This window comes from Camelina sativa, chromosome 5, assembly GCF_030686135.1.
Source record: "Camelina sativa cultivar CO46 ecotype springtype chromosome 5, ASM3068613v1".
Classification (NCBI taxonomy): Eukaryota; Viridiplantae; Streptophyta; class Magnoliopsida; order Brassicales; family Brassicaceae; genus Camelina; species Camelina sativa.
Window position 1 is genome coordinate 19,015,578 of NC_141884.1, and position 27,694 is coordinate 19,043,271.

Genomic DNA, 27,694 nt, shown 5'->3' on the forward strand with positions numbered 1-27,694 from the left:
TCACTGGAGGAGGTACCCATTTTGTCAAACTGCATCCATATGAAAAAATACCCTAATCAAATCACTTAGCCAGTTCTCTTTTACAAAGTCTGATCAACTTGCTTGGAATTGAGTTTTGAACTTTGTAACTTACCCTTTAATCTTTTCCAAGTACTCTGGTGGACGTTCTCGACGAACTCTATTGATAAAAACGCCGTAAAGATCTTCAGAAGGACCATCTAAAACATAAGAGAAACCAATTAAGCACAAACTCCATTTCACTAATCTCCCACACTAAACCTTCTGTGAGTAAAACACAGCACCACACATTAGCTAATCATCAAAATTCAGTAATCTTATTATTTCCAGTTTTGTTAATTTCTAAGCTAATTTTAGTAAACTGTACTCTTAAGTCAAAGCTACTTACAAATGTCGGCCATGTCGAAGGTGGAGAGACCAGCATCGGCGTATCGAAGCATCGCATCAACGGCGTCGTTTCGATCGATCTTACCCCATCCTCCACTCGTCTGCCACATTCCGTTGACAACTCTGCATATCTCCAGTGAATCGTTCCCGCTCTTCAGCTTCACCCACCGTTCATCTTCCGTCGTTTCCAAAGAGCAGTTCACGGAGCTAAAGCTAATCCGACGGCTATAAACATCCCGGTTAAGCCAATTCGATGAAACTTTCGGAGCTAGGTTCGTGGCGATGACGGAATTTAAGGTCGTCGGCATAGCCTTGTGTGTGTGTCTCTCTCTCTCTATCTGCGGAGGAAGAAGAAAAATGAGATTTATGGGCCTTAGCATTACACAGATGTGGCTTCTGGGGCTTTCAGGCCCAAATCTATTTGGCACATTTTTATGCATTTGGTTTTCTGTACGTTTGACTTTTCATTTTTCTTTTTACTATTATTTGTGTTCAATTCCAATTTTATAGTGGCAGCAATATGACATTTGAAAGCATAATTATCGTTGGTTTTCTTTCCTTTTTAAAATTGGGTTAGGTTGTTTGTTTAGTTTGCAGAGTTGCTATTGTCTCGTAAGCTACCTGTATCAGTTCATTACTTCCTAAACCACCTGCATTAATTTTAACATCTTGGTTTTAAAATTTGGCATGGAAATGTGGGTTGTGATAATAGAACCTCATGCCTACCTATATTAATAGAATAAAATTTCGAACACACACTTTTATTGAACCAGCGCCTAGTTAAAATACGTAAATCATAAAACGAACGACAGAAACCTTTGTGGCAAAAAGTTAAAATCCCAACACTTACAATTTCAAGAACCACTACATAAATCTTTTAATCTATCATCAACCAACGAAGATCTTTTTTCCTCATTTGAAATGTCAAAGTTTGAACCAAACTCATGAGAAATATGAAAAAGAGTTTTAAGTCTCATCCATTGCATCCTTTGATTGCGTTGAAACCGAATCCTCAAGTGCTTCAAGGAATGAGACAACTGTGAACTTGACTGCAAGAGAGTTGAAAAAAAAACTGCTTTAGAAAAGTGAAACAACAATACTGATGATGATGCCTTCGGAAAGTCTATTATAAGAATCTGACTCACATTTACTTGGGTCTATACCAAACTGAGTCAAATCTATTTGTCCTGTGCGAAGTACCTAAAATAGATATTAAGGGTTGAATTAGAATATAAAGCCATGAATGGAAACAACATTGTCACAGATGGGCTTACATAGGTAAATGCATCTATTTGTTGACGAAAAGGAGGGCTCTGCAACAACTCCAGAATATCTTCTGCCCTACAGTGTCCCTGTCATTGGCTTTTGTGTTAGTCTATAGTACATAACCATGTAAGTAGCCTACGCGGCTTTAGTGTAGCTGTGTTGTCAGCTCCACAAACAGTAGTTGAGCCTGTTAGCTAGAGAGCTAACAAGTTAAAAGTTAAAAGTAAGTTAGATTCATTCTGAATCTGTCTAGGGTCTCGGTTTGGTTATTGGTCAAGAATAAGTGACTTTTCTTGTTGATCAAGTCCAACCTATGGATTGAATATAGGAATTTACTGGTTGAGTTCCCAGTGTCAAACAATATACAATTCATAGACGTAAATAAATTTTAGGTATAACCCCCTGCAACAACCCTTTGTAATCCTACCCCTAAACCATTTCATAACTCAATGACCTTCTGTGCTATTTACCCTAAATACACAACTTGACTTGGTCTTTCCTCTAACATTTTCAAAAGACGGAACTAACAAGAAGAATATTGCATGTAGGATTCATCTTCATAGAATACAGAAAACAGTGAAGCTCAAGATAAACCTCAGGTAAATGTGAAGACAGTCGTTCTTGTACCGGCAACATCTCAAGCAATGGCATAATCAACTCCGGCTTCAAGATGTCGCCTAATGCTAAACCTATGAATGATTTAATATGAGTGGACAATGAGGTCAAGAATGGACAATGGCAGAAAGAAAGAAAGAAAGAAGAATAACAGCTGCGGACAGATTACTAATCACATATAGAAAAGCTGGGCACTCCCATTTCCAATCCATACAGACTTCAGCACAAATAGATGTTGTACTCGCTCGACATCATAATACTTAAAAAATATATCTATATTGAAAGTATTTACCTTCTTCATCTCCAGCAATACCTACACAATACCGACCATACCTGAATGAGTATAAGAGGGAAACCAGAAAAGCCTACTGACAGGAGAACCTAAGGATAGAGAACTGTACCTACAGGGCCAGCAGAGAGGTTGTTCAGAATTCTTTGCAGGTCTGCCAGCTTAACTGGTCCAGCCGAAGATGTCACGTCACTCACCTCTGTAGACAAATTTGGTACAACCAAGTTTCCAGCTCTATTCAAGATGAATAAATTCATATAAGCCATAGCATTCATATAAGACAATACCATTTGCAGCAATTAATTGCGTCTTTTCACATGGTATTCAAACTCAAATTCAAGCATATCTGTTGAAAATCTTCACACGATTATGAAAAAGAACTTGTAGGTCATTCTTTATATGACTATGTTCCAGAATCTCATCAACATAGAGAAGCTGATAGATTTTAGCATGCACCTATTTACCACTGGGTAGCCATGTCTAGAGAAACTTTAATGTGCACAGTAGGATGTAAGTCACCAAAGCATTTCACAGAAGGAACATAAAGAAAAATAGCACATAGCAATATCTGTTTTCATGACACTGACAACACAGCAATCAAACCCACTTCTGAAGATAAAATGGTAAGCCAGTTATATACTTTGAAAAGCTAAAAGACACATTACTATCTTGATATAATTGGTACCTAGATGAGGTATTATCTTCTGCCATGTCTTCCAGAAGTTCATCCGTGACAGCAGCTGCAAGTTCGTCTTCATCTTGAAACTCTGGTTCAAAAGAAAATTTATTAGATTGATTCCTCCTATGCAAAATGACTAAGCATTGTCCCTATCAAGGGCATGTGTAATACAAAAAAAAAAGTGATGAGAAAATAACATTTACACGCTCATATGTGAATTAATGCAGAATCTTAATTACAGTATAAGTAAAGATAGCTACAATTTTTGGCGTCCATCTGGGATAGGAAAAGTTTTGTAGTGCTAAAAAATAATACACATTTAAGCTCCTCACTTCAAACTTTTCTTATTACACAATCCAACAATGACAAGCAAGGATTGAACTTATTATTGCAAAGCTGATATTTCGTATTTACTAAAAACTTCACATGAATTGATGAAAGTGAATTGTGGTTGATGCTCGTTGGAAAGGAAGCTCCTTAGTATAGTGCCATGACATTTTTATAGAATCCGTGTTGACACATAAAATGCCAGAATAATATGCATGATAGTATGAACGAATATGTATTTAAGGATAAGAAAGTTAGTTCGCTAATCATGCAAGTTGAAAGGTTAAATGGCAAGAAAGACACTGGTACAAGGATACAAGCATATCATAGACGGTTTGTAACAAGGGTAAGAATGTTACATGCCTATTGGTTGATTGAGGTATTGATTGACCGAAGAGCACAGCTCTGCATCACCTTCAGCTCTTGGCTCCTGCAAAATAAGTTAGAAAAAGAGTTCTGAGAAACAAATAAGATCAAAGATGAAAGTGATTAGGTGAACAAAGATACACACACATCTTTAAAAAAGACAAACAAGTGACCTGCATCCAAAAGAATAACTTGCGGTCATCACTGTTGAACTTCAGAATATACACCCTGTCTGATGATTGATTAACCTAAACAGAAACAAGTACGCTGTGGTCACAGTCTGATATTAATAATGCACAAGCTAGCAGCCTCAACTCAACAGGCATACCTTTTCAAATAGAGCTTCATCTGGGAAAACAATTTGATCCTATAAATGGTATTGTCAAGGGAAAAACTTCGTAATTGGGACATCTGGTAGCAACAATTAATAAATAAATCCCTGGATTTTTTTATATTCATGCATGTCAAAGCGAAAAGAAACAACCTTCCAGATGGATTGAGCTAAGAAATTTGATTGTCCCCAAGATACAAATTAACTGACTCGGCAAAGACTTAATAATACTTGGAGAACCTTTAATCCGATTCTATATCTCAAAAGAAAAGTGCAGAGGATACGTCTTCTACTGTATTAAGGTTTCGATCAAGCCACATGAAATGAACCAGTCCCTCATCACCCTAAAAGAGAAAACAAAACCCGGGTTAAATTTTTACAGAGAACGAGTAATGTAACAACAAAAACTAGATTCATATATGCTTTCATTTCAATAATAGCACCATCAGAAAAGCTGATACAGCCCAAACGTTCAATGGAACAACAATTCATATGTGATAACTACATTGTGGAAAATAAAATAAAAAAAAGTGTCAGACATTACTCTAACAATGCGGACAAGTCCTTTTCGTGAATCAGGAACAACTCTAGTTCCCTGCAAAGACATTTTCCCAGCACGAAACTCAAGCATGATCTCCTGCCAAAATTAGTCTCAATGTAAGTTGAAGAACCTTAGTATAAGAACGGAGTTAAGTGTATACAAATCAATAATATGAAAACTGATCACTCTTAAGACATTTCGTCTCTATCTCTCTTGAACTAAAGTGGAAAATCAATGTGGTAATATATGATATGATGATGAACTTTTGTTTGTTGTTAATGTTGAATATATCGTTAGTAAGTGTTGATGGTTTGGCAACCAAATACAACACTTTGTAGCAGAGAAGGACCTGAAGAAGTCAGTCATTCACTAAATCAGATTGACTTCAAAGACAACACTAGTACTACATAAAAGTAAGTGAGTTATGAAAGAAGTCAATCACTAAGGAGAAGAAAATTTTCAAGTTACCTGCTGCATCATGGGAAGAAACGCTTCATCAATTGAAGTCATAATCACCAACTCTTTCTTTCTAGTCGAACGCCAAAAGCAACAAAAGTAAATAAGAACCAAAGTCAAAAATATTTAGTAAATCGAAGAAATCACAATGAACAAAAACCACCCATATGTATGCTAAATATAGCGAAGCAATTAGACTCAAAACCCAGAATCTGAGAGAAAAAGAAAACCAAATCTTGGCCAGTAATCGAGAGTTATTTACAAAAACTATAATCTGGAACTAGGTTAAAGAAGGAGGAGGAGGAGGATAAATCGAAATCTAAGCGAAATCAAAACCCTAGGGTACCAAATCTAATCTCTCGTCAAGGTTGAATGAAGATTACCGTAGCAGCAGCAGAAGAAGAAGGGATTTGGGGGAGAAGAATGAAAGAAGAAGAACGATCCTCTTCGTGTTTTTCTCTCGTGTCAGTCGTGTCTTTTCTGTTTTCTTGATTTCTTCATAGAAGAAAGGAGAAGAAATTCTTTTCATTTTTCACTTAATGGACGTCTTATAGGCCCAGCAAGTATCAATCTAGCCCAAGTATCTCTCTAGATTAATAATGAGAGTGGATGGATTTGTTCCAGCTTTTATTCGGTTATTTTTGTCTTCTTTCTTTTGTATGAAGGACACAAAGTTGTACGTAGACATATAATTGTGACCTCTCGGTGCGATTGGTAAAATCATGTGACCAGCTTCAATACATAAACACAGGCAAAAGATATCTTAAGGTTTTATTGTTACTCGGTCATATCACATGTATCGTGATCGGCATAACTTAGTTATATACAAGTAGTAGATTAGATATATTGAATCAAATTCACTACAAGAAATAGGATGGAAGACGTCGGTTTATTAACGTCACTCGTTAAACCGACTTTAACTTTTTTAATAAGACGGGATTTGGCGTCATTTGATAAACCGACTTTAAATTTATTATTTTTAATGAATGTAAAAAGAGGAATGTTATAAATTTCTAACTCTCCTCCGCCGTAGTATATTCATTATAATCCCCCGTCTCCAGCAATGTACTCGGAGGCCCAAGCCGTTCTTTCGTCATCTTGTTCCCTTCATCCTCCACTGGTCTTCTCAACATCGTTTATGGCTCTTGTCTATGCTCTCTCGCATTTTTCCCTCTTTCAGCGATTCTTCTTCGTCTCCGGTGAGTGTTATATAATTTGGTGTTAGATTTAGGGATTTGATTTGGTTCGTCGATGAAATTAGAATCAATTCGGCGACGATTCCGTAAAAGATTCTGGAATCGTGCTCTTTGTGTGTTTCGTGCTTGGGAATAGCTCCACATTCTGAAATCGTGTTCTTGTTTATGGTGCTAGTAGTCGCATTTGAGTTTGATTTCTGGATCTTACGAAGTGTTCTTCGTGACGTTATTGTGTTATGTATTCTGATTTTTTGGTTTAATTACTTAGGAGTAAATTGAGGAACCTAAGCTAGAAGATGTGATGCGTAGTGCACTACTAGTGCTGCAACTAAAGATGGTACAATGATTTTGATAACTTTGAATGAAGCTTGGGCAGCTTCAGGATCTGTAATCGATCTCGTCTTTGAGAGTTTTAGAATTGGTAAATGATCAAGAAAGCTTTTGATGTGTTGTGTAGAGCTGCAACTAACGCTGGTGATAATTTCTTTGGATGCTAAAGAGTATTCACGTTGAAATGCATAAGCATTGTTTCAGACTTGAAACAAAAGGTGTTGATTTCTCTGGTGGCGAGGCTAATTTCATGACTCGTTCTTATTTGAAAATGATATGCAGAAGAATCATTTTTCTTCGGATTGTTCTTGAAAAGGTTAAAGCTTTGTTTTCACGGTATGTTTCTTACACTCTTGGTAACTTAAAGCCACAACTTATTGGTTTGTATATTGAGTGATTCATTGTCTTCCCTTTATGGTCTCCAGGATGCTGATGTGATCTGGTTCAGGAACTTATTTGTTTTTCAAAGCTTTCTGTATTTAATGTTCTCTTATGATTTTTTTTTTGATGAACTGCATTTGATTGAGAACTCTTGTGAGATCATTCACATACTTACGAAGCCTCAGTCTGCTTGGCAGGGAATATTGTGTTCTTTTTGTTTGATGAACTCACAGGACACATATGTCATGCACTTTGGGAGGCTAAGCGTGGCGTTTTCCAAGGTACATATAGTATGGTATTAGCATGAAGAACTGAGCTAGAAATTGGTTGATATAGGTGTTGGAGATGGGATGATCTTATATTTTCTATGGTCGTTGTTGAATTGTTCAACATTGTAGCATGGTGATTTTCGTTGGTCTCTGCATCTGCGTGAAACTTCTATGAAGCCAACCTTCTCCGTAAAAAGGTACAACAAGTGTTCTGTAATCTTTAGGCATATGTTTATTTCATGAGATATATATTAGTATTGTCCTTTTATCTATATGTTTTCATTTAAAGCAATAAATAGTATGATAGAGCAAGTTATCATTACTTCTTAAAGTGCTCATGAAATCAGAATTGCATTTTGGATTTGGTTTGATTCTTAAGCTGCTCATGATTTATAAGACTGTTTTTATGATTGATTTCAGATCTTACAAGAGCTCTGGTTTGAATTTGGAAGAGCTGCACACCGTGTTGCTGTTTTTAAGCTTCAGAATTCAGACAAATAGCAAGGCTCCAGTTTTAATTATGTTATGTATTTTGTATTTCCATGATTTTTTTTTTTTTTTACAGCCATGATATTGATGTTTTAATGTACAAACTACATTTAAATTTTATATGAATCAGTTGCTGTTTCAAAGTTTAATTTAAATTGAATTTTATGTTTATTTGATACAAATATAATAAATAACAGTGTATAATCAATGATTGGATAGTGTCGGATGTTAACTGACGTTACTATTTCAACAACTGACGCTAAATTTTCGTCGCTAAACATAACGACGATTTTAAATCCGACGTAAAAAAATTTTACGTCAATGAAAGTTACGTCGCTTTCGTAACCGACGTGTATATATTTAAGTCGGTTTATTACCGACGTGAGATATTGAAAAAAGTGACGTAAGAAGCCGTATATTTTGTAGTGAAAAAGTGGAAATTGTGAGATTGTTTAATTAGTTAGCTAGCTGTCTTTCTCATTTGATTAATTTACAGCATGCTTAAAAAATTTGTATTGAACCAATAAGAATATATATATGAACACCATACAAATGTGCTAGCTAGAGCCTAGGGTCCTTAATACTTGCCATAAGTTAGATATATATGCTGTAAATTAAGCAAGTGTGCTAGATATACTTGCCTAATTAGTTAGATATATATATATATGAACACCATACAAGTGTGTTAGAGCCCAGGGTCCTTAATTAATACTTGCCATAAGATTCAGATCCTCTCCATGGTCTAAAAAGACGTAAGCTTCACCCTTCTTGTAAGCTTCCATTCCTTGGATTTCAACTCTAGCGATAGTGTTCCTTTTAGGATTGTACAAGACAATGAAGAAACCATCGTAATTATAGAGGGGCGAGAACACAATTTCACCCCTGCTAGTCATTCCAGCAATGCGTATCTTAGTCCATGCAAATGAATACAACCAAGGAGAAGGCAAAACGTAGGTATGCCTCGACCATTGATGCTTCTCGGCGTCTTCTAGAACCCACATTTTGATACCGGTATATAAATCTTTACTAGAATAGTTGCGCTGAAGCATAGCTAATTTACCCTTGCAGTTGACCAGAACTGATTCAACAAGTTCACCATCAGTTGATTCAAGCTTTCCTTCCATGTCTTGATCTCTCTCGATATAAGAGAACTTCTCAGATCTAACATCAAAGCAAACTATGTCACGGAACCTTAAAAAGCACTCAGAGAGAACAGCTAAATAGTACAACACACCATTGATGCATATCCCATCATATACATGACCGTAATCACTAGGACCAACACCAGCACCATAATGTGGTATATCACATTTGATCATTCTCCATGACAAACTTTTCCCAGTTCCTAATGTTAGAATATGATGGGAAGAGGGGCCGGTAAGCCATGCACAATACTTTGAGTTGTTTGTCAATTGGATCATACCCTAAACAGCTTTTCTCTACACAAAAACCCTTTTTCACTTTAGGTAAGGTTAAGAACTGTCCTGTGCTAGGGTTACATATCAATTGCACAGGACCATCCGTTGCATCAAGAATCCATTGAGTATTACCGTATACGAAGCCCCGAACAGGACGACAATTGTCCGAGGGACAATTCATTGGGAAGCTCGAATGAAAATTGGCGGTTATAGTAGTAGGACACGACAGGTTTTGAGGCTGTGGCGATGAGAAGAAGAACGTTTTCTGGTCTAATTTACAAGTGATCAAAAGCTTCGGGTGAGACGAAGAAGATATGGTGAAGAAGGATTCAGTGAAATCTGGAGTGCGGAATGTGGAACCCCATAGCTTCGATACGCAGCTAAATCTCGCTATAGACTTTGCCGGCAGTTTCAAGAGTATCTCGATAACGAGATCGAATGGGATGTGTTCCATATCCGAACAACAAAAGCTCCTGTCTTGCGCCGTGTGGTGGAGACTCAAGTCTCTTTTTGCTTAAACCCTAAAGTCTCGTTTCTTTTATTTTCCCTTTGGTAAATCTCAAGGACGAACCAAATCAGTCACTTTAAACTTTATAGAATCAGGAGTGGGCATGTCGGTTTATTTTTGTGTTTAGTGTATTTTGGTTTTAGAAAAATTATAACCCAACTCAACTATGCTACTCACAATTTTATTAGGATTGTGTTCGGTTTGATTTAGTTCAACTTGGTTTAGTTCGATTCAATAAAACTCGGTTTGGTTTTTAGTTACATATTAAACTTCAAAAGTAAAGTAAATCCAAAAAAAACTTTAAAATTTTCAATTCATCAAATTTATAAAAGAATCGATGGATTTAAACTTGGAAAAAGAATAGAGAAGTATGAGAAAAGATATTATAAAGAATAGCATGCCACATATATTGAGGTTTTGAACTGTCATGTGTCAATTTCTTAGAAATCTCTAGACCTTAGAGCATGTTTATGGGTGGGTTGGAGTAAGGGGGGTTCTTAAATTTTTTATGAATTAATTGTGTACTGTTTGAAATATAAGAACCCACGATCTCTTAGATAAAATTTTCTCATTTATTGGTAGGTTTTTATTTTGGGTCTCTTATTTTTGAAAATATTGATTTTAAAAATTTAAAAATTTTAAATAGAATAGAAGTGGTATAAATGTGTAAACATTTAAGATTTTATAAAATTAGAAAATATTCCATTTTTTAATTTTCAAACATACAAAACAATAATAAAAACATAATACAAATTACCAATTCATAAATAGAGAGAATGATTTATAATAAAAATATAATAAAAACATAATACTGATTTGCTCCAAATTTTGCCCAAATATACAGCAATGTTAGCATACAAGTTATTTCAAGGTACAAAGAACTTGAAGAAATTGGTTCATCTTACACTGCAATAGAGTGAAACCTCAAAAAGATCTCTTTTAACATTTCGACCTATCAAAACATTGTTACTTTTAGAGACGAATTGTGATGTAATCCACTATACAACTCAAGTAAATCAGGTTCATGACATAATGAACAATGGTAGCACTATCTTTCACTTATGGCTATGGAAAGAGATTTGAGTGAAAAATCCATGACTGAGCTCAGATCAAGTCAATTTGGCCAGATATGATTGCTCCTTTAACAATCTTGTAGCGTATGAAGTAGAGATCACCGCATTCCATTTCCATAGTCTCGGGGATCTCTCCTCTGCCAAAATAATAGTAAATGAGTTTTGAAGTTGTAATTTCTAAGAGATGCATTCAAATGGTGGATGGTTTTAGCAAGTAGCTTACCCCATCGTGAAGATACTCTAGACCGCGTGCTACGTCTAAAGCAATATATACTCTCAAATCCCAGCTCAGCGGTTCATGTTTTTCGCCTGTATCAAAAAAAGCATTTCAATGTCTCAAATCTTTAGACTCATTAATTGCAGGAGTTTAAACCATCAATTTAATAAAATATGCAACAAACTAGTTGAACATTGGACTGACAATTCACTTAATGCATAGCAGATTGGTCTAGTATCCCAGCATTCCCCTCCTAATGACCAAAGTAACTATAACAAAAGAAGTCTAGTCCCTCATTAATCAAGAACCTTATCAGGAAACTATATATGATCCAGAAAATTTTTATATCATTTAAAGAACCAGGATCTTGTAGTCAGAGGAAGGAAGGAAGGAAGGAGAGAGCAAAAAAACCTGTAAGAATACTCCAAAATGTCAGAAACAGAGATGACATTACTCTTTTTAGATTATTACTCACGTACTCTTAGAATTTTTGTAGTTTACTTACTGATATGACACAAAATGTAGAGACAGGATGATGTGTTTTAGTGTTTATATACTCACACTTGAAAGATGCTTCATACGATAAACTCATGTAAAAGATCAGTTTGTAAAGATGCTTTTCTTTGGCGTCCTTGTGCGAATCAATTTTAAAATCCTCAAGTTATAACACCTAACAACAGAGAACAACAGAGAACAACAACAATTTTAAACTCATTATAACACCTAACAACAGAGAACAACAACACTAAACCAAGTTATAATCTAAAAAGCAAGCAAGAACCTCTTCTGAAATCTCAAGATCGAATATAATACTTAAAAAGGGTTCTTCTTATCTTCTAAAAATACTTAAGCGAGAAGATAAGAAGAACCTCTGCAAATTAAAAAGCAAGCAAGAACCTCTGCAATTTGTAATCTTTGTTATCTGTTGGGTGTCTCTCTGCAAATTAAATTCAAATGTTAGGCTCAATTAGATAAGAGAGAAGATAAGAAGAAAAACAGTTGAATATTACTGGTCTCTTTGATTACTTATTAGGAAGACCTTCAAGAGATCTCCAATGAATCTTTTGATTAGGAGTAGGCTGCAACAAGCAACAACAAAAACAAAAAGCCAACAGTTTAACACACAAACAGAGAACAGAGAACAACAACACTAAGCCAAGTTATAACACCTAACAACAGAGAACAACAGAGAACAACAACACTAAACCAAGTTATAATCTAAAAAGCAAGCAAGAACCTCTTCTGAAATCTCAAGATCGAAATTTTTACCTCTACGGATGAAATAAAAGGCATCCATTAAGGAAAAGATTCACGATCCAAGTAGAAATTATACGCTACGGATACTGGAACATCTACGTCCATCTTCACTCTGTTTCACATAAAATTCAAACCCGCCCCCAAAAACAAAGATTGATATCAGATTCAATTCCAATTTCAAAACAGAGAAAGAGAGAATAAAAAAGAAACTTCCCTTTCTGATTCCAATTGATTCAAATGATTGAGCCAACCTTCAAGCTTCTGATTCCAAATTCATCAATGGTTTCGTTGATTCAATCGCAACCGAGAGAGAGAGAAAGGAAAAAAGAAAAAAAATCAAGCAGGAAATGTTTTTTTTTTATTTTTTGTTTTATTTGTTCGACCAATAGAATAGCGACACGTATCGCTCCTTAGACCAAGATTCAGTCTCTTATATAAGGGGAGATCTTACCATTTTTCTTCATTTCTGATTTATTTTTTTTCACCAAAAGACTAAGATCTTCTCTATGAACCCCCTATAAACAAGGTCTTAATAGTTAATACTACACATACTCCGATCCCCACCACCCTCAACAAAGAAATGCAGTTGTGTTTCGTTAAGGCTGTCAGGTGTTACTAAATACGTACTCTACGACTATGTGCAAAGAAAATATCATTCTCATGTCACAAAATTCAAGCACCACCAATAACCTGTTTCTTCTAAGACCAAGACACGCCCCAACATTTCATATGATGCATATTGTCAAAAATTGAGAAGTTTATAATACCATCTCTAGGAGATGGAAAGTTTGAAAGGGCTCATACTTACCTTTCAACTGGAAAGAACATGGTTTATAGTTTCTCCTTCTATACCATAGACACGACAAAGAGCATCAACTTTCATTCCAATCGACTTAATCCGACTTTGCTAAAAACGCATCTTGCAACACCTCCTTTTCATTTACCTGACAATTAAGCCAATACCCTGATTTAACAAAATAATCTCCACTCTTAATTATGCATCTAATACCAAAAATCAAGTTCATGATAGCTGGTTTTATTGCAAAATAAAATAAAATGATATATTAGATTAATATATATATATATATATATTAGTTTAAAATATATGGATCCACTACTTCTGATAATTAGGTACTATATACTATGAAAACTCATTTAGTGTATGGATCCAAACAAATCGTACACTTGTACTGATCCTATATTAATTTGCGCGGTTCGCCGTTTTGCATAAAACAGTCGACATGTCAAATCTACTTTTTTCACATTCTTTTACACATCAGATTGAACAAAGTTGTCGACATATAACTGTAAACCTCTCGGTGCGATTGGTGAAATCATGTGATCAGCATCAAATACATACATATATACCGGCAAAAGATATCTGATGTTTTTATTGTTACTCGGTCATATATCACATTCTCATGAATCGTGATCGGCATAACTTATAAGTAGATTATAGAAAAAAATAAGGACCACTTATGTGGAAAATTGTAAGATTGTTAATTAGTTAGCTGTCTTTCTCAATTGGCTTAAATTACAGAAGGATGCCTTAACAATAAGGACCACTTACCCAAATTGATTCCACCTCTACATCCACCACACACTTCACATTTTCAACGTGTCTCTTTTCAATTTCCCAATCATATTCATTTTCTAAATAAATAAAACCCACGCGCCGCAAAGGTTTTTTTTTCTCTTCGTTTCATTATCTAAATAAACTACAAAAATAACTTTCTTAAAAAAAAACGTTAATTCTTATTTTTGTTTTTCAACGTTAAAATTTGACGTAGCTCTTCAAGTATGTAACTGTAAATCAATGTGTGGGAGGCTGCATAAGTATTTGGACCACGTTTAATTACGTCATGATGTAGGCATATTATTATTAAGAAAATATAAATAAAGCAAAGAGAGTAGAGAGCAACTAAGAAAACAACTTGAAAATACTCTTTACCAACAACAACAAAAGACAACTAAGAAACTTACCAAAAAAACAAAAGACAACTAAGAAAATACTAGATAAAAAGTTGTACGCTTACTAGCTCATTAGTACACAACTAGATTAGTACCCGTACTATAGCACGGGTTAAATTTTATTTTATACGACAAATTTAAATATTTTTATTTGATATATTTTTAGCATTAAACAATATCATCATATAACCTTGATATTTTACATTTAAACCGAATTATAAGTTTATCTTATTTTATTATAAAACTAACTACATTTTAATTGGTGAATAATAATAGAATATGTAATTAAGATATGCATTTGTTTATGAGGAAAGAAGTACATATAACTTTAAATTGTGATATTACAAATAATAACTTTTAGATATGATATTTATTAAAATGGCAAAATGTAAACCCTATAAATTTTGATTACCAGTGAAGTGACCTTAGTGCAGTGGCAGGAGGTAAGTCCATTTGTAGAAGGCACTATCACACCCGGGATGGAGTCCCGGCTCCTACGAATGTAGGAATTTGGCTAATAGGCCGACCAGTTGTGACCCAATGTTTGAAAAAAAAAAAATCTTGATTACCAAGCGAACCCTATAAATCTTGATTATCAAGCGAACCCTATAAATCTCGATCTCGAATCCCGATTATCAAGCAAACCCGCAAAGGTAAATTATACAAATGATACACTTAAATACAACTAAAATGATTGATGTTTTAATTTTATAACCAATTAATGACTCATATATCTATTATATAGCCTAAAAAAAATTATGTACTGACTGGACTCATATATCTATTATAAAAAGTTGTGTAGACTATGTGTAAGTGGTATTTTTAATTTTGAATTTTTTTGACCGTCAAAGGGGTCTCTAGAGTTAATCCTATTTAAGTCGGGAGATATTTAAATTTGTTAAATTTCCTTAAACAATATATAGAAGTAGGATATATATTGTTAGGTAAGATCGAAATATTGTTTAGTTTAATAAAAATCACAGTTTTTATGTTTAGGGTTACCGAACTTGGAAGATTTCTCGAGTTAAAGTATTTTGTTTCATTTGTGTATATCATCTTTTATTCCTTCAAATGCTATTATTATTTCCGATTAGGTTTAAAGTGGATTCATTGCTATTGTTATTATTAATAATTAATTATGAATAATTGAATAAATAAGCGATATAAGATCTAACAGTAATCAAAGTAGACCCGTAAATATCAAAATATTATCAAATGTTATACTTAAATTATTAATATGTCAATTCTATAACCAACTAATGACCTATATAACTATTATATGGTCTACCAAAAATAAGTCATGTACTTCCCTTTTATTAAAAAAAGATGTAATATTATTATATGTTTCACGTTATAAAATATTTCATTAGATACCACCTCATCTTAAAACTATCTAATCATACTATGGGCACCAAAACAACTTCAACATATATATATATATATATATATATACCTATATATGTATATGTGTGTGTTTAATCGTGATTTGGAAGTAATTTACATGACCAAAACTTAGTACTAGTAGTCAATTTATAAGTGTAATATTTTAGAGAATTTGTTAAAAATGCCCTTTTTGATATACCCCTTTTCAAAAATATCCTCTTTTCTGGCCATTTTTATTTATGCCCTCTTTTAATTTTTAATGACCATTTTACCCTTAGATGAAAATTATTTTATTCAATAAAAAGAAAAACAAAATTTTCCCGCCAAAAAATTTCCGACATATTTTCCCGCCAAAAAATTTTCAAAAAAAATTTCCCGCCAAAAATTTTTTTGCCAAAAAACTTTTGATAAAAAAATTTTCAAAAAAATTTTCCCGCCAAAATTTTTCCCGCCAAAAAAAATTTACAAGGTTTTTAAAAGGTTTTATAAGGTTTCTACCTTATAAAAGCCTTATAAACACCTTGTAAAGGCTTTTACAAGATTTTTTAAAAAGTTTTAAAAGGTTTTTTAAACAACTTGTAAACGCTTTTACAAGATTTTTAAAAGGTTTTTAAAAGGTTTTTAAAAGGTTTTCAAATGGTTTTTAAAAGGATTTTTAAAAGGTTTTTAAACACCTTCTAAACTCTTTTACAATGTTTTTAAAAACCTTGTAAAAGTTTTTATAAAATTTTTAAAAGGTTTTTAAACACCTTTTAAATGCTTTTAAAAAGTTTTTAAAAGTGTTTACAAGGTGTTTAAAAACCTTTTAAAGCATTTACAAGCTTTTTAAAAGCGTTTACAAGGTTTTTAAAAAACCTTGTAAACGCTTTTAAAAGTTTTTTAAAAGCATTTACAAGGTTTTTAAAAGGTATAAATTTCAATATTTTTGGCGGGAAAATTTTTCGATTTTGACGGGAAAATTTTTTTTTTGGCGGGAAAAAATAATTTTTTCGGGAAAAATTTTCGATTTTGGCGGGAAATTTTTTTGGCGGGAAAATATTTTCGATTTTGATGACTGTACATTCTTGCTGTCACTCAAAAAGGGTAATTTAGTCATTTTGTATATAAAGAGGAGTAGTTTTAAAAATAGTCAACATGAAGGAGTATTTTTAAAAAGAGATATAGAAAAAGGGGCATTTTTGAGAATGCCCCAATATTTTATTATAATTATAATATGTGGATTCTGAATTATATATATATGTTTATATATATATATATTTTATATATATCAAATATATATTTCATATATCAAAACCTTTAAACTGATTATTTATAAAATGTTCATAAGCAAGGAAATAGTAGTAATTCAAATTTTGTTTACGTTATGTAATACAAAATTTTTTTTTTCTTATATTTGACGAAATCATCTTTTATTTTTTAAATGATTTAATTAGATCCATTAATTTTTGTAAGGGAGGCTCAAATATTTTATATAAATCAACATCCAAATTAATTTTTAATTTTATTGTATCTTGTAGTTTAATTATGGTTTTAAAAAGTCATGTTTATAATCTGAATAATTTTTATTGTAGTTTTTCTTCTTAATATTACATTATTGTTGTTGGCAACTCACAATTACTTTATTTTTAAAAAACCATAAACAAAAAATTAATACTACAGTCTGTTTTAAATTAACATTTTACCATACATTTGTCTTTTAATTAATATTGTTGTGAGACTTTCTTTTGTGTGAGTCCAGCCATTGAAAGAATAATCATCTACAAATAGAAAACAAATATGTGGAAATTGATGTCGGACCTAAAAAAAAAGAGAAAAATGGGTCTCTGACCTAAAAAGGAATAATCATCTACATAGTCTATTTTGTAGCTTATTTGTTACATTGCAAGAGAAGATAGACTGTGTTGTGTCTTTCTAAAAAGAAAGAAAAATTCAAGTCAAGGTAAAAAAAATAAAACTCTTCATATTTCCAGTGACAAAAAGTAGATTATGTCTTTCTAAAAAGAGAAAACAAAAAACTGAATCAAGATGAGAAAAAAGGTCTTAATAAAGAAAATGTTTTTAGTAATATGAGTCAGATCCCTTTCTCAATGAGAAAAAGGTTGAATAAGAAAACATGTCCCAAACTGTATATAGTATATAAAATGAAAGATATGTTGTATCTTATGATGTCTTTGAATAATCCCACTTACTTTCTTTATCGTTTGTGGCAGCTAGTCGACAAACTAATTCCAATTTATATTGGATGATCAAGACAGTTATCGTAAGATCAGATTTATAGAAGATTAAAAAAAACCTTCTCAAAAGACTAACAAATAAGCTGAACAGAAGAGTATTTAAATGATTCGTTTAATATAATATACACATAACATAAGTGATTCGTTGACATTATTTAACCGAACAAATGTCTAATAAAAAGAAATGTATTGTGTAATTGTATTGTTTTAGTAAGTGTTAACCGAAAATATCAAATCAAATAATCATTTTACAATCTCTACATTACACAAGATGAAAAGAGACACAAGATTACACAATATACATGAATCTTTTTTTTTCAAAATGGTTACAGTAAAAAATTCTTATCGACGTAATCATCCAATAAAAATCCAGATTCTCTAATCCGCAATAGTAATCAGTGATCACTACATTCGTTTACACATACACACATTCGTGTGAATCAAGCAATCTTAGCACAAACCGTCGTGTCAAATACTATAACAATATAAAATGTACATAAATCTGAACGTCATTTTTGGTCACTTCCGTAATCATATTAAATTCAAGCATTATACAATTGAGATTCGAAGAAATTTTAGACCCACTTGGCTTTTCTTGCTAAATTAAATAAGAGATAATGATACACATAGATGTTGTCAACATTTGTGTTTACATGTTAACAATAATTGGTCAGTTTATAAACAGACTCTATATATATATATATATATATATATATTTTTAATATATATATATATATATATATCTATGTTTTTTATAAAGTGGTATTATTATACATATATTGACTTTATGAACCTAAGTCCTTTCTTGGATCATAACAGGTAATCCACCGTTAACCATCGCGGTTAGACCAGGCGCAAACCGTAGCATATCGGTGGACTCGGGACCAGCGACCCGTGTTTCGAACCTCCTAATGATCGCCACCGCTATGGATTTCATCTCCATGATGGCCATTTCTTTCCCCACACAAACCCTAGCTCCGGCCTGAAAAACCGGGTACTTAACCGGATTTTCGGGACGGAATTTACCTTGGTTATCCAACCACCTCTCTGGTTTAAACTCTTCGTAATCCGGTCCCCAGATCCGACCCATCCGACCCATTGCGTAAGCATGGTACGTCACTCTAGTCCCTCGTTTCACAAACGTACCATCAGACAAAACGTCATCGTTCAAAGCGAATTTGGAGTCGAATTGAACCGGCGGATACAATCTCATGCTCTCGTATAGCGTCGCATGCAAATAATTCATATCTCTCATTTCATCATAACCGGCAGTGACCGAGCCAAAACCGGTCCCCATGACCCTGTCTAACTCTTCCCGGATCCGGTTTTCTACTTTCGGATGACGTGTCAATAACCAGAAAAATCCGGTTAAACCGGAAGCTACCGTATCCCTCCCAGCCAATAGAAAACTCACGACGATGTCTCGGAGATACTCATCATCATCCTCCGCCACAACCGCCATGAATCTAGATATCAAATCGTTGTTACCAACTAAACCGGTTAATCTCCTTTGCTTGATCAAATCACCAGCTAACCGGTTTATCACATCGATCGATTCTTTAAGCTTTTTCTCAGAACCAATCCTAAAGAACCTTTTGAGTTTCCATAACAGAGGAAACGGAGCTAAAGCTCGTTTCGCCGATAATGTCGACGCCGTATCGAAAGCCACGGCGAATTCCGATGTCGGTAGAGGTAACCGGAGACAATCCGGGTCAAACCCAAACGACAGTTTACTAATCGTATCAAAGGAGAATCTTCTAAACACATCTTGCAGATCCAGAACCGAACCGAGACTGTCCGAGAACGATGTCAGGATCGGAACAAGACGTGTCTCGATCTCGTTCCTAACAATCTCATGAGCGAACACTCTCACGGAAACACTCCCGAGTTCCAAACTCGCGAGTTTCCTCTGGAACCGCCACGTGTCGCCATCGGAGTTGAAGATTCCACGGCCTAAGAGATCACCGAGTATAACGGAGAACTGTTTGCCTTTCGGGTAGTTGTGGAAATGGGTTTTGAGGATATGTTCGACGTTCGATGGATTCGCCGTGACCACGCTGTTGAGAACGTGGACTTTGATCGTAGACGTCGGAGATCGCCGGAGGAGGTGAGTGTACCAGTCGCTGAGGTTGACGAAGTCTTTTCTCCAGCTTGAAGTGAGGTAAGCATGACAGATCTCGCAGTTGCAGTAACGTAGCTTTTGAAGGAAGAGTATGTGGAAGAGTGAGAATGTTACGAAGAAGATGATTGAGACGATGATGAAAGATATGATTAGTAACATTGTTGAAGAGAAGGTGAGAGAGAGGGAAAGAGGAGAGAGAGAGAGATGAGTTTGTGTGTTATACGAGAAAACGTTTGAGTCGATTAAATAGAAGATTCTTTTTTTTTTTTTTAAATCATTTTATTGTGGGCAGACATGTGTTCTGTTCTTTCATTTGTAAATGTGCGTTTTTTATTTATTTTATTTTAGTTTCAAAAAACATTTCTAGGACCAGCGTAGAATACTCAAAAAAAAAAAAAAAAATTGAAGTAATCAGTGATTACGATATTTTTTGATGTTTTAAGATTCGTTATTTTGCAGCCAACAGGTTTACACAACCTTTGTTTATGTTGTCGACATGAAGTACCTTATTTTACGTCGACAAAAAGATTCTTTAGTTGTTTTGCATATGATATGACATAAGACTTTGTCAATCATAGATTATATGTATTGCATTATTTTGTTGGGTAATATTGCTACATCATACATGGCTATAATTTTGTGAGAGTTGATTAAGTAAATGACTATAATTTACTACATTTAGGTGCTGTTTTTAAAAAAAAAGAAATATTACTATAAACATGGTTACGCAGAGTAAAATATGGTGCTACTTTATAAAAAGGCATTTTATTTTGGAAAATAGTGGTACTCACTGAGTCATTGTTGTGTTTTTTCGTGGGAAAAGTCCAAAATCATTACATAATCTAATAAAATATACATGGTCATTTTATACATTTAGATTTTTATTGGGGCATGCAAAAATTAGTTTACTATTTAGCCATTTTTTAAATATTTTAAATATAGTTTTAAAACCTTATTACAGGTTTTTTTATCAACCAAATTAAAGGTATAAAATATACGTTTACTATTATTAAGAATAAATATAAATTTTTAAAAGTAAAATTTTTAATTCAAAAAAGAATATTTACAAAATTGAGTCTTTGTGTAAACAGAAAATTAAAAGCTAGGGTAAAACTGGAGATTGGAGACAAATGCAGATCTCTATATTTTTTTCTATAAAAAACATAGTAATCTCTATTTTAGAGTCAAATTTGCTTAAACTCACATCTATTATCATCTCTAAAATATAAATTGTTATATTTTTATTTTAAAGGTGATAATAGAAATAGATTGGAGTAAAATTCAATTCAATTATAGAGTTTCTTTATTATAAAAAAATAGGAAAAACCATTGGAAATTGTTTTTAAGATACCTTTAAACCATCTATATATCAGTTCACAAAGATGGATAACGTCATGGTATAAAGAAAAGAGTCGTCGCCAAGGAGAACCAGACTTTAAAATTGGTCGGTTCATGCCACCAAGATAGATATCAAGAACAATGTCGGGTTAGAACAACCACTAAATTTCAACAGGTTTTGCTTTGGATTTTTATTTGTTTTTTTTTCTTAATTCTAATTAGAATCAGTTTTGTTGTTTGGTCACGAAAATTTTAATGTGGAAGCATTAACTTAGATCTACGAGGAACGTTTACTTTGATATTATGTAAAAACTAGAAAATGATATAGAGCAAAACTCTTTATTATATTGTTGTCTTTCTTAATCAAATGATAGAAGAGTTTATATTAAAAAAAAGCACTTAATTAATAAACAACATCAACAAATCGCTACCCATAACAACCAACTTAACTAAAAATGGAGATTTCAAGATTGATCGGTCTGTAACATGGATAAGTTAGTAATTTGTTGTAAATATGGTAATGTAATAAATCTTCTACTGTATTAATCGAGAAAAAATAGAAAACATAACATTTATCTTAACTTTTTTATTTGATGTGACTATATTTTATTTTAGTTTTTAATGTTTAAAATTACAATGTAAACTTTCAGTAGTTTTGTTGGCTTTTGAGTTTGTTAGACCATCTTCAATGTATATTTCTAGAAAAAATAGAGTAACTAAAAAATAGAACATTGTTTTATTCCAATGTATTACTCTATTCTCAACTCTAAAATAGAGTTAGTGTAAAAAAATAGAGGTGACAATAGAGTTGCTCTATATAGAGAGCAATCCTATCATTTTCTATATTTTATAGTAAAATATATAGTAGGGTTGAAGCAAATGTTGCTCTATAAGAGCATGAGCATTGGTGTAGGACACATTTTGGTCCCTCAAATATAATAAGATTATTTTCAGAGTTTCTTAAGTTTGGTATGAACATTGGTGTCCCTCACAGTTGGTCCCCTGAATAAAATAACAATATTTTTAATTAAAAAATAATTATTTAAATTAATAAGTAAAAACATATTAAAGTTTTAATTAAAATAAAACATATAACATTAACATTAAAAACATAAGAAAATTACAAAGTTACAAAAACTTGAAATAAAAACAAAACATACAATTAAAACATTAAATATTAAAAACATTTTATTCAATCCATAAAATTAAAAACCCAAAAAAAAAAAAAAATTAAAAACCCAAACAACACCAACCACACAGATGCTGCCACGTGTAACGAAGGACACAGCAAAGATCGTCCCATTTGAAGGAACGATTCTTCGATATTGGGCTTTTTTTTATTTATTTAAAAACATCAAAAACCGAAGGACGGTTCAAGTGTACGCTGTTGCACATGGTCTAATAGAGATTTGACTCTAAAATAGAGTGGGGATGGAGATGCCCTTAACACGCGTGCGAAAACTTATTCGTGCATTTTTCTAGTTCATTTCCAAAACAGTTACAAAACCCCAACCAACCTATACTCATGCCAATTTTCTAACCTCCTTACTACTCAAAGAAAATGCCAAATTACACCAAACTATTAATGGCCAATATCATCCAAACTGTTTTTGGAATTTCTCGAAAATAAAGTGAACTTGAGAATTTATTATACTATTGGTATTTTTAAATGTACAAAATACAATGAAATTATAGACAAATTCATTACATTACATTCTTTCAAATAATAAGTGAATATATTATGTTAATTGTTGCGAGAAAATGTTTCACAGTGATACTCTTAAAAGCAATTTCAAATTAGCCTAGCATCTTTATGGCAACTTGTTTTCAATTACTATTAGTTTAGTGAACACATAGTCAATCTAATCCGCGACTATTTGAGTGAAATCAAAAGATATTTTATGATAACTCAAGGGCTTGAATGATTGATTTCTAAATATATATATAGAATTATAAAATTTGTGAAGAAAAAAATATACATTGATTTTGAAACAACATGCTTTATCCTTGAATTTGAATCCTTTTTTTTTTCAAATCCAATTAAAACATATATAGATTTTGAAATCCAAAACAAATCATTTAACAAATAACATTGGATTTTAACAAATATTTATAAATTATGGAACCAATAACACATAATTTTAATAATTTTTTTTTAAAAATCAATGATTGAAAAACACATGACTCTTTGTTTAGGTTTTCAAATCCATTAAAATGATAGAACCCAATAACCCTTCTTAGTGATTTTTTTTTAAAAAAGGTGACTAATATAAGGTATCTTGAATTGAAACTCAAAACTAAGTGTAAGGAATGAAAAACTTTGATATTTTAATATTTATCATGATCAATAATAATTTAAGTTATATAGAAGACCCGAACCACTGAACAAGCAACTAGTTATTTTGAACTATATACTTCTCTTCATATAATTATAGTTGTTTTGTTGTTAACCATCAATTTTTTTATTATAAAATAACTATCACTAAAACTATCAACTAATTCAATATTAGTAGTTGGATAGTAAAAAATAATAGTATACTAAAAAAGTTAAAAAAATAGTTACCGAAGTCCTTCCTATCATACCAGAATCTTATCGACATTACAGTCAGAATTTACATCTTCCTTAGCAGCATTTATAATTATACTAGCAATTGATCCGCGTTACGCACGGTAGTTAGATTAAGGTGTATTCTGAATTTTGTTGTGTATTTTTTTTTTGGTTACGTTTGTTGTTATATTTGATTTTGGTTGCTTATGTTGTTTTGTTGGATATTTTATATACAAATAGGTTTTGCAGTAAGTATAATTTAGTATGCTGTTTTTCCTAAAAAAAATTGAGATCATTTTGTGTGTTTTTTTGGTTTTTCATATTTTTCAAGAAAAGGCTAGAAATCTCTAAAACTCAGGAGAATCGTTTTCTCTCTTCTTTTTATCTTTTCTTTCACACATTAGCACATCATGCATTATGACGAAAATTGAAAAAAATATATATATAATGGTAGATTAAATTAATTTAAATCTATATATATATCTGTCAAATAGTTGCAAACTAAAATGAAAAAGAGAAATACATAAGTTTTAAATATAATTGCAGTTACTAAACCTATGCATGCCATTTTTTTATAACTGTTTCAAATGGTTTTTTCCTTTTTTATTATAACGTCTACTGATTTTGTTAGTTTAAAGTGAATGCATTGACTAAACTTATGCATGCCATTTTTCAACAGTAAAAGTTGGTTTTGTCATTTTAAATTTTAACGTTTTCTCACTTTTGTATTTATTAGTAACAAAACGTTGTAACGCTTAGTATCTGGTTTTTGCCTATAAAAGAAAGCAATACATATCATTTGTGAAGATATCTTCTTCAGATTTTTTTTCCGAAAATATTTATAAAATTTTTCACGAAAAATGGGTGAATATGATAGAGTTAAAGATCTACATTCATGGAGATCTGGCTGGAAGATTCAAGTGAAGGTGTTAAGGAAGTGGAGGAAAGTTACTCAGGACGATGCTACAATTCAACTAATTATGTGTGATGCATTTGTAATTATATAGATATTTACCTGTTAATATCATTTAGATTAGTTTAACAATTAGCAACATATGTTTAAGTAATTGTTTTTTGTTCATTTGATATAGGGTGACAAGATTGAAACAACGATTACTGAAGATTTGTTTGAAACATTTGATCATCAAATAGAAGAAAATGATTGGAAAATATTTTCAACTTTTTATGTCTGTTACAATGACCGACAGCTTAAGCACACTGATTGTGATTACAGGATCATGTTCATCAATGAAACCACCGTTGAGAACTCAGCAGTGATTTCCAACAATCACTTTTTTGATCTCGAAAGGTTTGATAGAGTTTTCGAAGGATATCATGCTGTGAGAAATCTCCCATTAGATATATTTTTTAATATATAATCCTATTTGTACATTTTTATATATATTTTTTCTTTCTGTAATCAATAATTTTTTTTTTTTTTTTCAACCAAACTATATTAAAATTAAAAGAGAACTCCATGATTGGTTGCCCAAACAGGAGGATACGAGTTTACAAAGGTAGAAACTGAAGGTAGGGTTCGTGAAGATCGAGCGAGGCAATCGGCCCTGACATTGTCATCGCGAGGAATCCTGGAGAGGGAGAAGGAGGGAAAGGAACTTCGAAGCAATGAGAAATCCTCCAGCAGATTAGAGAAAGTCGGCCAGTCTTCCGGTGCCTGCACCATCGCCGTTAACTCCACACTATCCGTCTCAAAAACCTGACAATCGACTCCAGCCACCAGTAAAGACTCCATAGCCCAGATCAACGCTTGTAGTTCTGCATGTAGAGGAGAAGGACTCCGACGATGACTCCGTGCTCCCAACAGGATTGTTGTAAGCTCTCCACTGCAGCACCACCAGCCCAAACCCTGGTAGGGGTCTGTACTTTTCCAAGAACCATCCACTTGGCATCGGGGAGAGGATCCCCTATCCTCCGTAAAAGACGGGGGGACCAGATAATTCACTGAGTAAGATTTGGCCTCCTCCCACAATAATTTATCCGTAGTCGCCTGATTCAAAATCCCTAGAGGTTCACCCTCAATACCCTGGAAAACCTTTTTATTCCTATCTTTCCAAATGGACCAAATAATCCAGGGAAGTTGAATGCCCACATCCGAAGCCCCAGATTGCGAAGATGCCCGCCAAAAAATGAAATCTAAATTCGCATAAATCGATGTGTATGGAAAGCCCCCTTGATCCAGCCGTAAAGGCGACACCTCCCAAATACATCGAGACCTAGGACACTCAAAGAGCGCATGGTTTATAGTTTCCACCGCCGAATCGCATCTCTTACACACGGTATCACACCGAACACCCCGATATGCGAGACGCTCCAACACAGGTAGAGTACCCGAGCCAATCTGCCAGAAAAAATGTTGGATCTTGAAGGGTACATCAAGTTTCCAAGAATGAGCCCGTAAAGCCATACACGTCGGCCCAAATTCAACATCCTTTAATAATTCCCTAGCCAATCGGTATCCCGATCTGACTGAATATTTCCCCGATTTAGTATAATGCCATATTAATCTATCCGGTTGAGTAGTTCTACTAACTGGCATACTCCGAATTAGTTGAATATCCCCCGGATCGAAAAACTCCTCCAAAGTAGGTAAATGCCAATCCTTAGTCTCCGGGTTAATTAAATGATTAACCATTAAACTGGGAAGCCATAACCTCCCTCGACCATTCGCCGGTCTAGGGCAAACATCCGGTATCCATGGATCTCGCCAAACCGCCCAACGAGCCCCCTGCTCCACCAAACCCTTAATGGAATAAATACTTCTCCAAGCAAAGGACGGATTATATGGTTTTTGTGCCATAAGAGGGTGTTTGTTCCTGAAATATCGACTTTTCATCACCCGCGCCATTAAAGACTGTGGGTAGTGAATGAGACGCCAAAATTGTTTGGCCAACATAGCCTCATTAAATTGTTCTAGAGCTCGGAAACCCAGTCCCCCTTCAGCTTTATCTGCACATAATTTATCCCACGCAACCCAATGCATACCACGAGCTTTATCATTTGATTTCCACCAGAAAGTGGAAATTGCACTTGTCAATTTAGATGTTAGTTCCTGAGGAAGCTTAAAACACGACATAACATGGGTAGGTAAAGCCAACGCCACAGATTTAATCATAATTTCCTTGCCACCCTTCGACAAACATTTGGCAGACCAGCCATTTACACGATCATCTAGCCGATCCTTAACATAGCTAAAAACCTTAGTTTTCGAACCTTGAAGGTTCTCAGGAATACCCAAGTAAGAGCCCATACCACCCTCCGTAGAAATCCCAATAACTGACTTTATCCGGTATTTGGTTTTATACAAATAATCAATAATTTTATACAAATATTTGGTTTTTTTAACAGACATAATGGGTGAAGTCATGAATGTGGAACCTCTCTTTAATCTACATGATCCAAATGCCGAGATGCCACATGAGATGATTAGGATCTTACAGTTTTCTCTAAGAGATTTGAGGTTTGTTAACTTTCTCATTGATTTTGCGCATATGAATTTGTTGATGTGCTTAAATTAATTTCATACTAAGGCATGTTTTGGTGTAAACTATAGTGGACTTGACATACCAATAATTGGTGGAGCACAGGATATTATCATGTTGTTGCAGTCCTCCAATTTTGGCATGTCAAATACCAAAGTGGTGGTAATATAATAAAACTTTATGAT

General features: G+C 33.4%; 2 protein-coding genes, 2 long non-coding RNA genes and 2 pseudogenes across 37 annotated transcripts in view; 1 reads left to right on the forward strand and 5 right to left on the reverse strand.

The window, feature by feature from the left end:
• Positions 1–751, reverse strand: part of LOC147944002 (uncharacterized) — a 988-nt gene extending 237 nt beyond the window's left edge. The window contains exons 1-3 of the mRNA XM_087512426.1: positions 407–751; positions 134–218; positions 5–29 (exon numbers count right to left, since the gene is read on the reverse strand). Of these exons, the coding sequence (XP_087368552.1) occupies positions 5–29; positions 134–218; positions 407–713 (417 nt within the window). The 5' untranslated portion in view covers positions 714–751. The remainder of the gene's footprint in view (positions 1–4; positions 30–133; positions 219–406) is intronic.
• Positions 752–1,150: 399 nt separating this feature from the next.
• Positions 1,151–5,936, reverse strand: LOC147944003 (26S proteasome regulatory subunit RPN13). Of its 6 annotated transcripts, none has more exons than XM_087450286.1 (14): positions 5,659–5,936; positions 5,288–5,348; positions 4,823–4,915; positions 4,563–4,622; positions 4,276–4,314; positions 4,121–4,195; positions 3,945–4,011; positions 3,261–3,342; positions 2,688–2,809; positions 2,579–2,599; positions 2,266–2,360; positions 1,680–1,757; positions 1,551–1,605; positions 1,151–1,454 (listed from the first exon to the last, which is right to left on the reverse strand). In XM_087450286.1, exons 1-14 carry the CDS (start codon positions 5,802–5,804, stop codon positions 1,372–1,374), a joined length of 1,077 nt encoding a protein of 358 aa, XP_087306412.1. In that variant the 5' UTR covers positions 5,805–5,936; the 3' UTR covers positions 1,151–1,371. The 6 variants fall into 6 exon arrangements, 5 of the variants coding, with proteins under 5 accessions (XP_087306412.1, XP_087306416.1, XP_087306414.1 ...); XM_087450290.1 differs by having other exon boundaries at positions 4,276–4,358; positions 4,432–4,622; XM_087450288.1 differs by having other exon boundaries at positions 5,288–5,344; positions 5,659–5,797.
• Positions 5,937–6,233: 297 nt separating this feature from the next.
• Positions 6,234–8,089, forward strand: LOC147944004 (uncharacterized). 8 transcript variants are annotated; one of them, XR_015557124.1, is made up of 6 exons: positions 6,273–6,474; positions 6,740–6,808; positions 6,929–7,137; positions 7,227–7,463; positions 7,581–7,648; positions 7,872–8,089. It is a non-coding gene; the product is annotated as an uncharacterized LOC147944004 (long non-coding RNA). The 8 variants fall into 8 exon arrangements; XR_015557125.1 differs by having other exon boundaries at positions 6,296–6,474; positions 7,368–7,463; XR_015557126.1 differs by having other exon boundaries at positions 6,310–6,474; positions 7,380–7,463.
• A 552-nt stretch (positions 8,090–8,641) lies between these two features.
• LOC147944005 (F-box protein At3g61340 pseudogene) lies at positions 8,642–9,812 on the reverse strand (annotated as a pseudogene).
• A 971-nt stretch (positions 9,813–10,783) lies between these two features.
• LOC104786956 (uncharacterized) lies at positions 10,784–13,287 on the reverse strand. 21 transcript variants are annotated; one of them, XR_015557175.1, is made up of 8 exons: positions 12,426–13,144; positions 12,183–12,235; positions 12,054–12,093; positions 11,718–11,826; positions 11,517–11,567; positions 11,361–11,425; positions 11,163–11,248; positions 10,784–11,076 (listed from the first exon to the last, which is right to left on the reverse strand). It is a non-coding gene; the product is annotated as an uncharacterized LOC104786956 (long non-coding RNA). The 21 variants fall into 21 exon arrangements; XR_015557177.1 differs by having other exon boundaries at positions 11,662–11,826; positions 12,426–12,815; XR_015557169.1 differs by having other exon boundaries at positions 12,026–12,093; positions 12,426–12,815.
• Positions 13,288–18,564: 5,277 nt separating this feature from the next.
• Positions 18,565–20,356, reverse strand: LOC147944006 (cytochrome P450 94C1 pseudogene; annotated as a pseudogene). The gene has a single exon (XR_015557130.1). The product of XR_015557130.1 is annotated as a cytochrome P450 94C1 pseudogene (transcript).
• Positions 20,357–27,694: the final 7,338 nt, after the last annotated feature.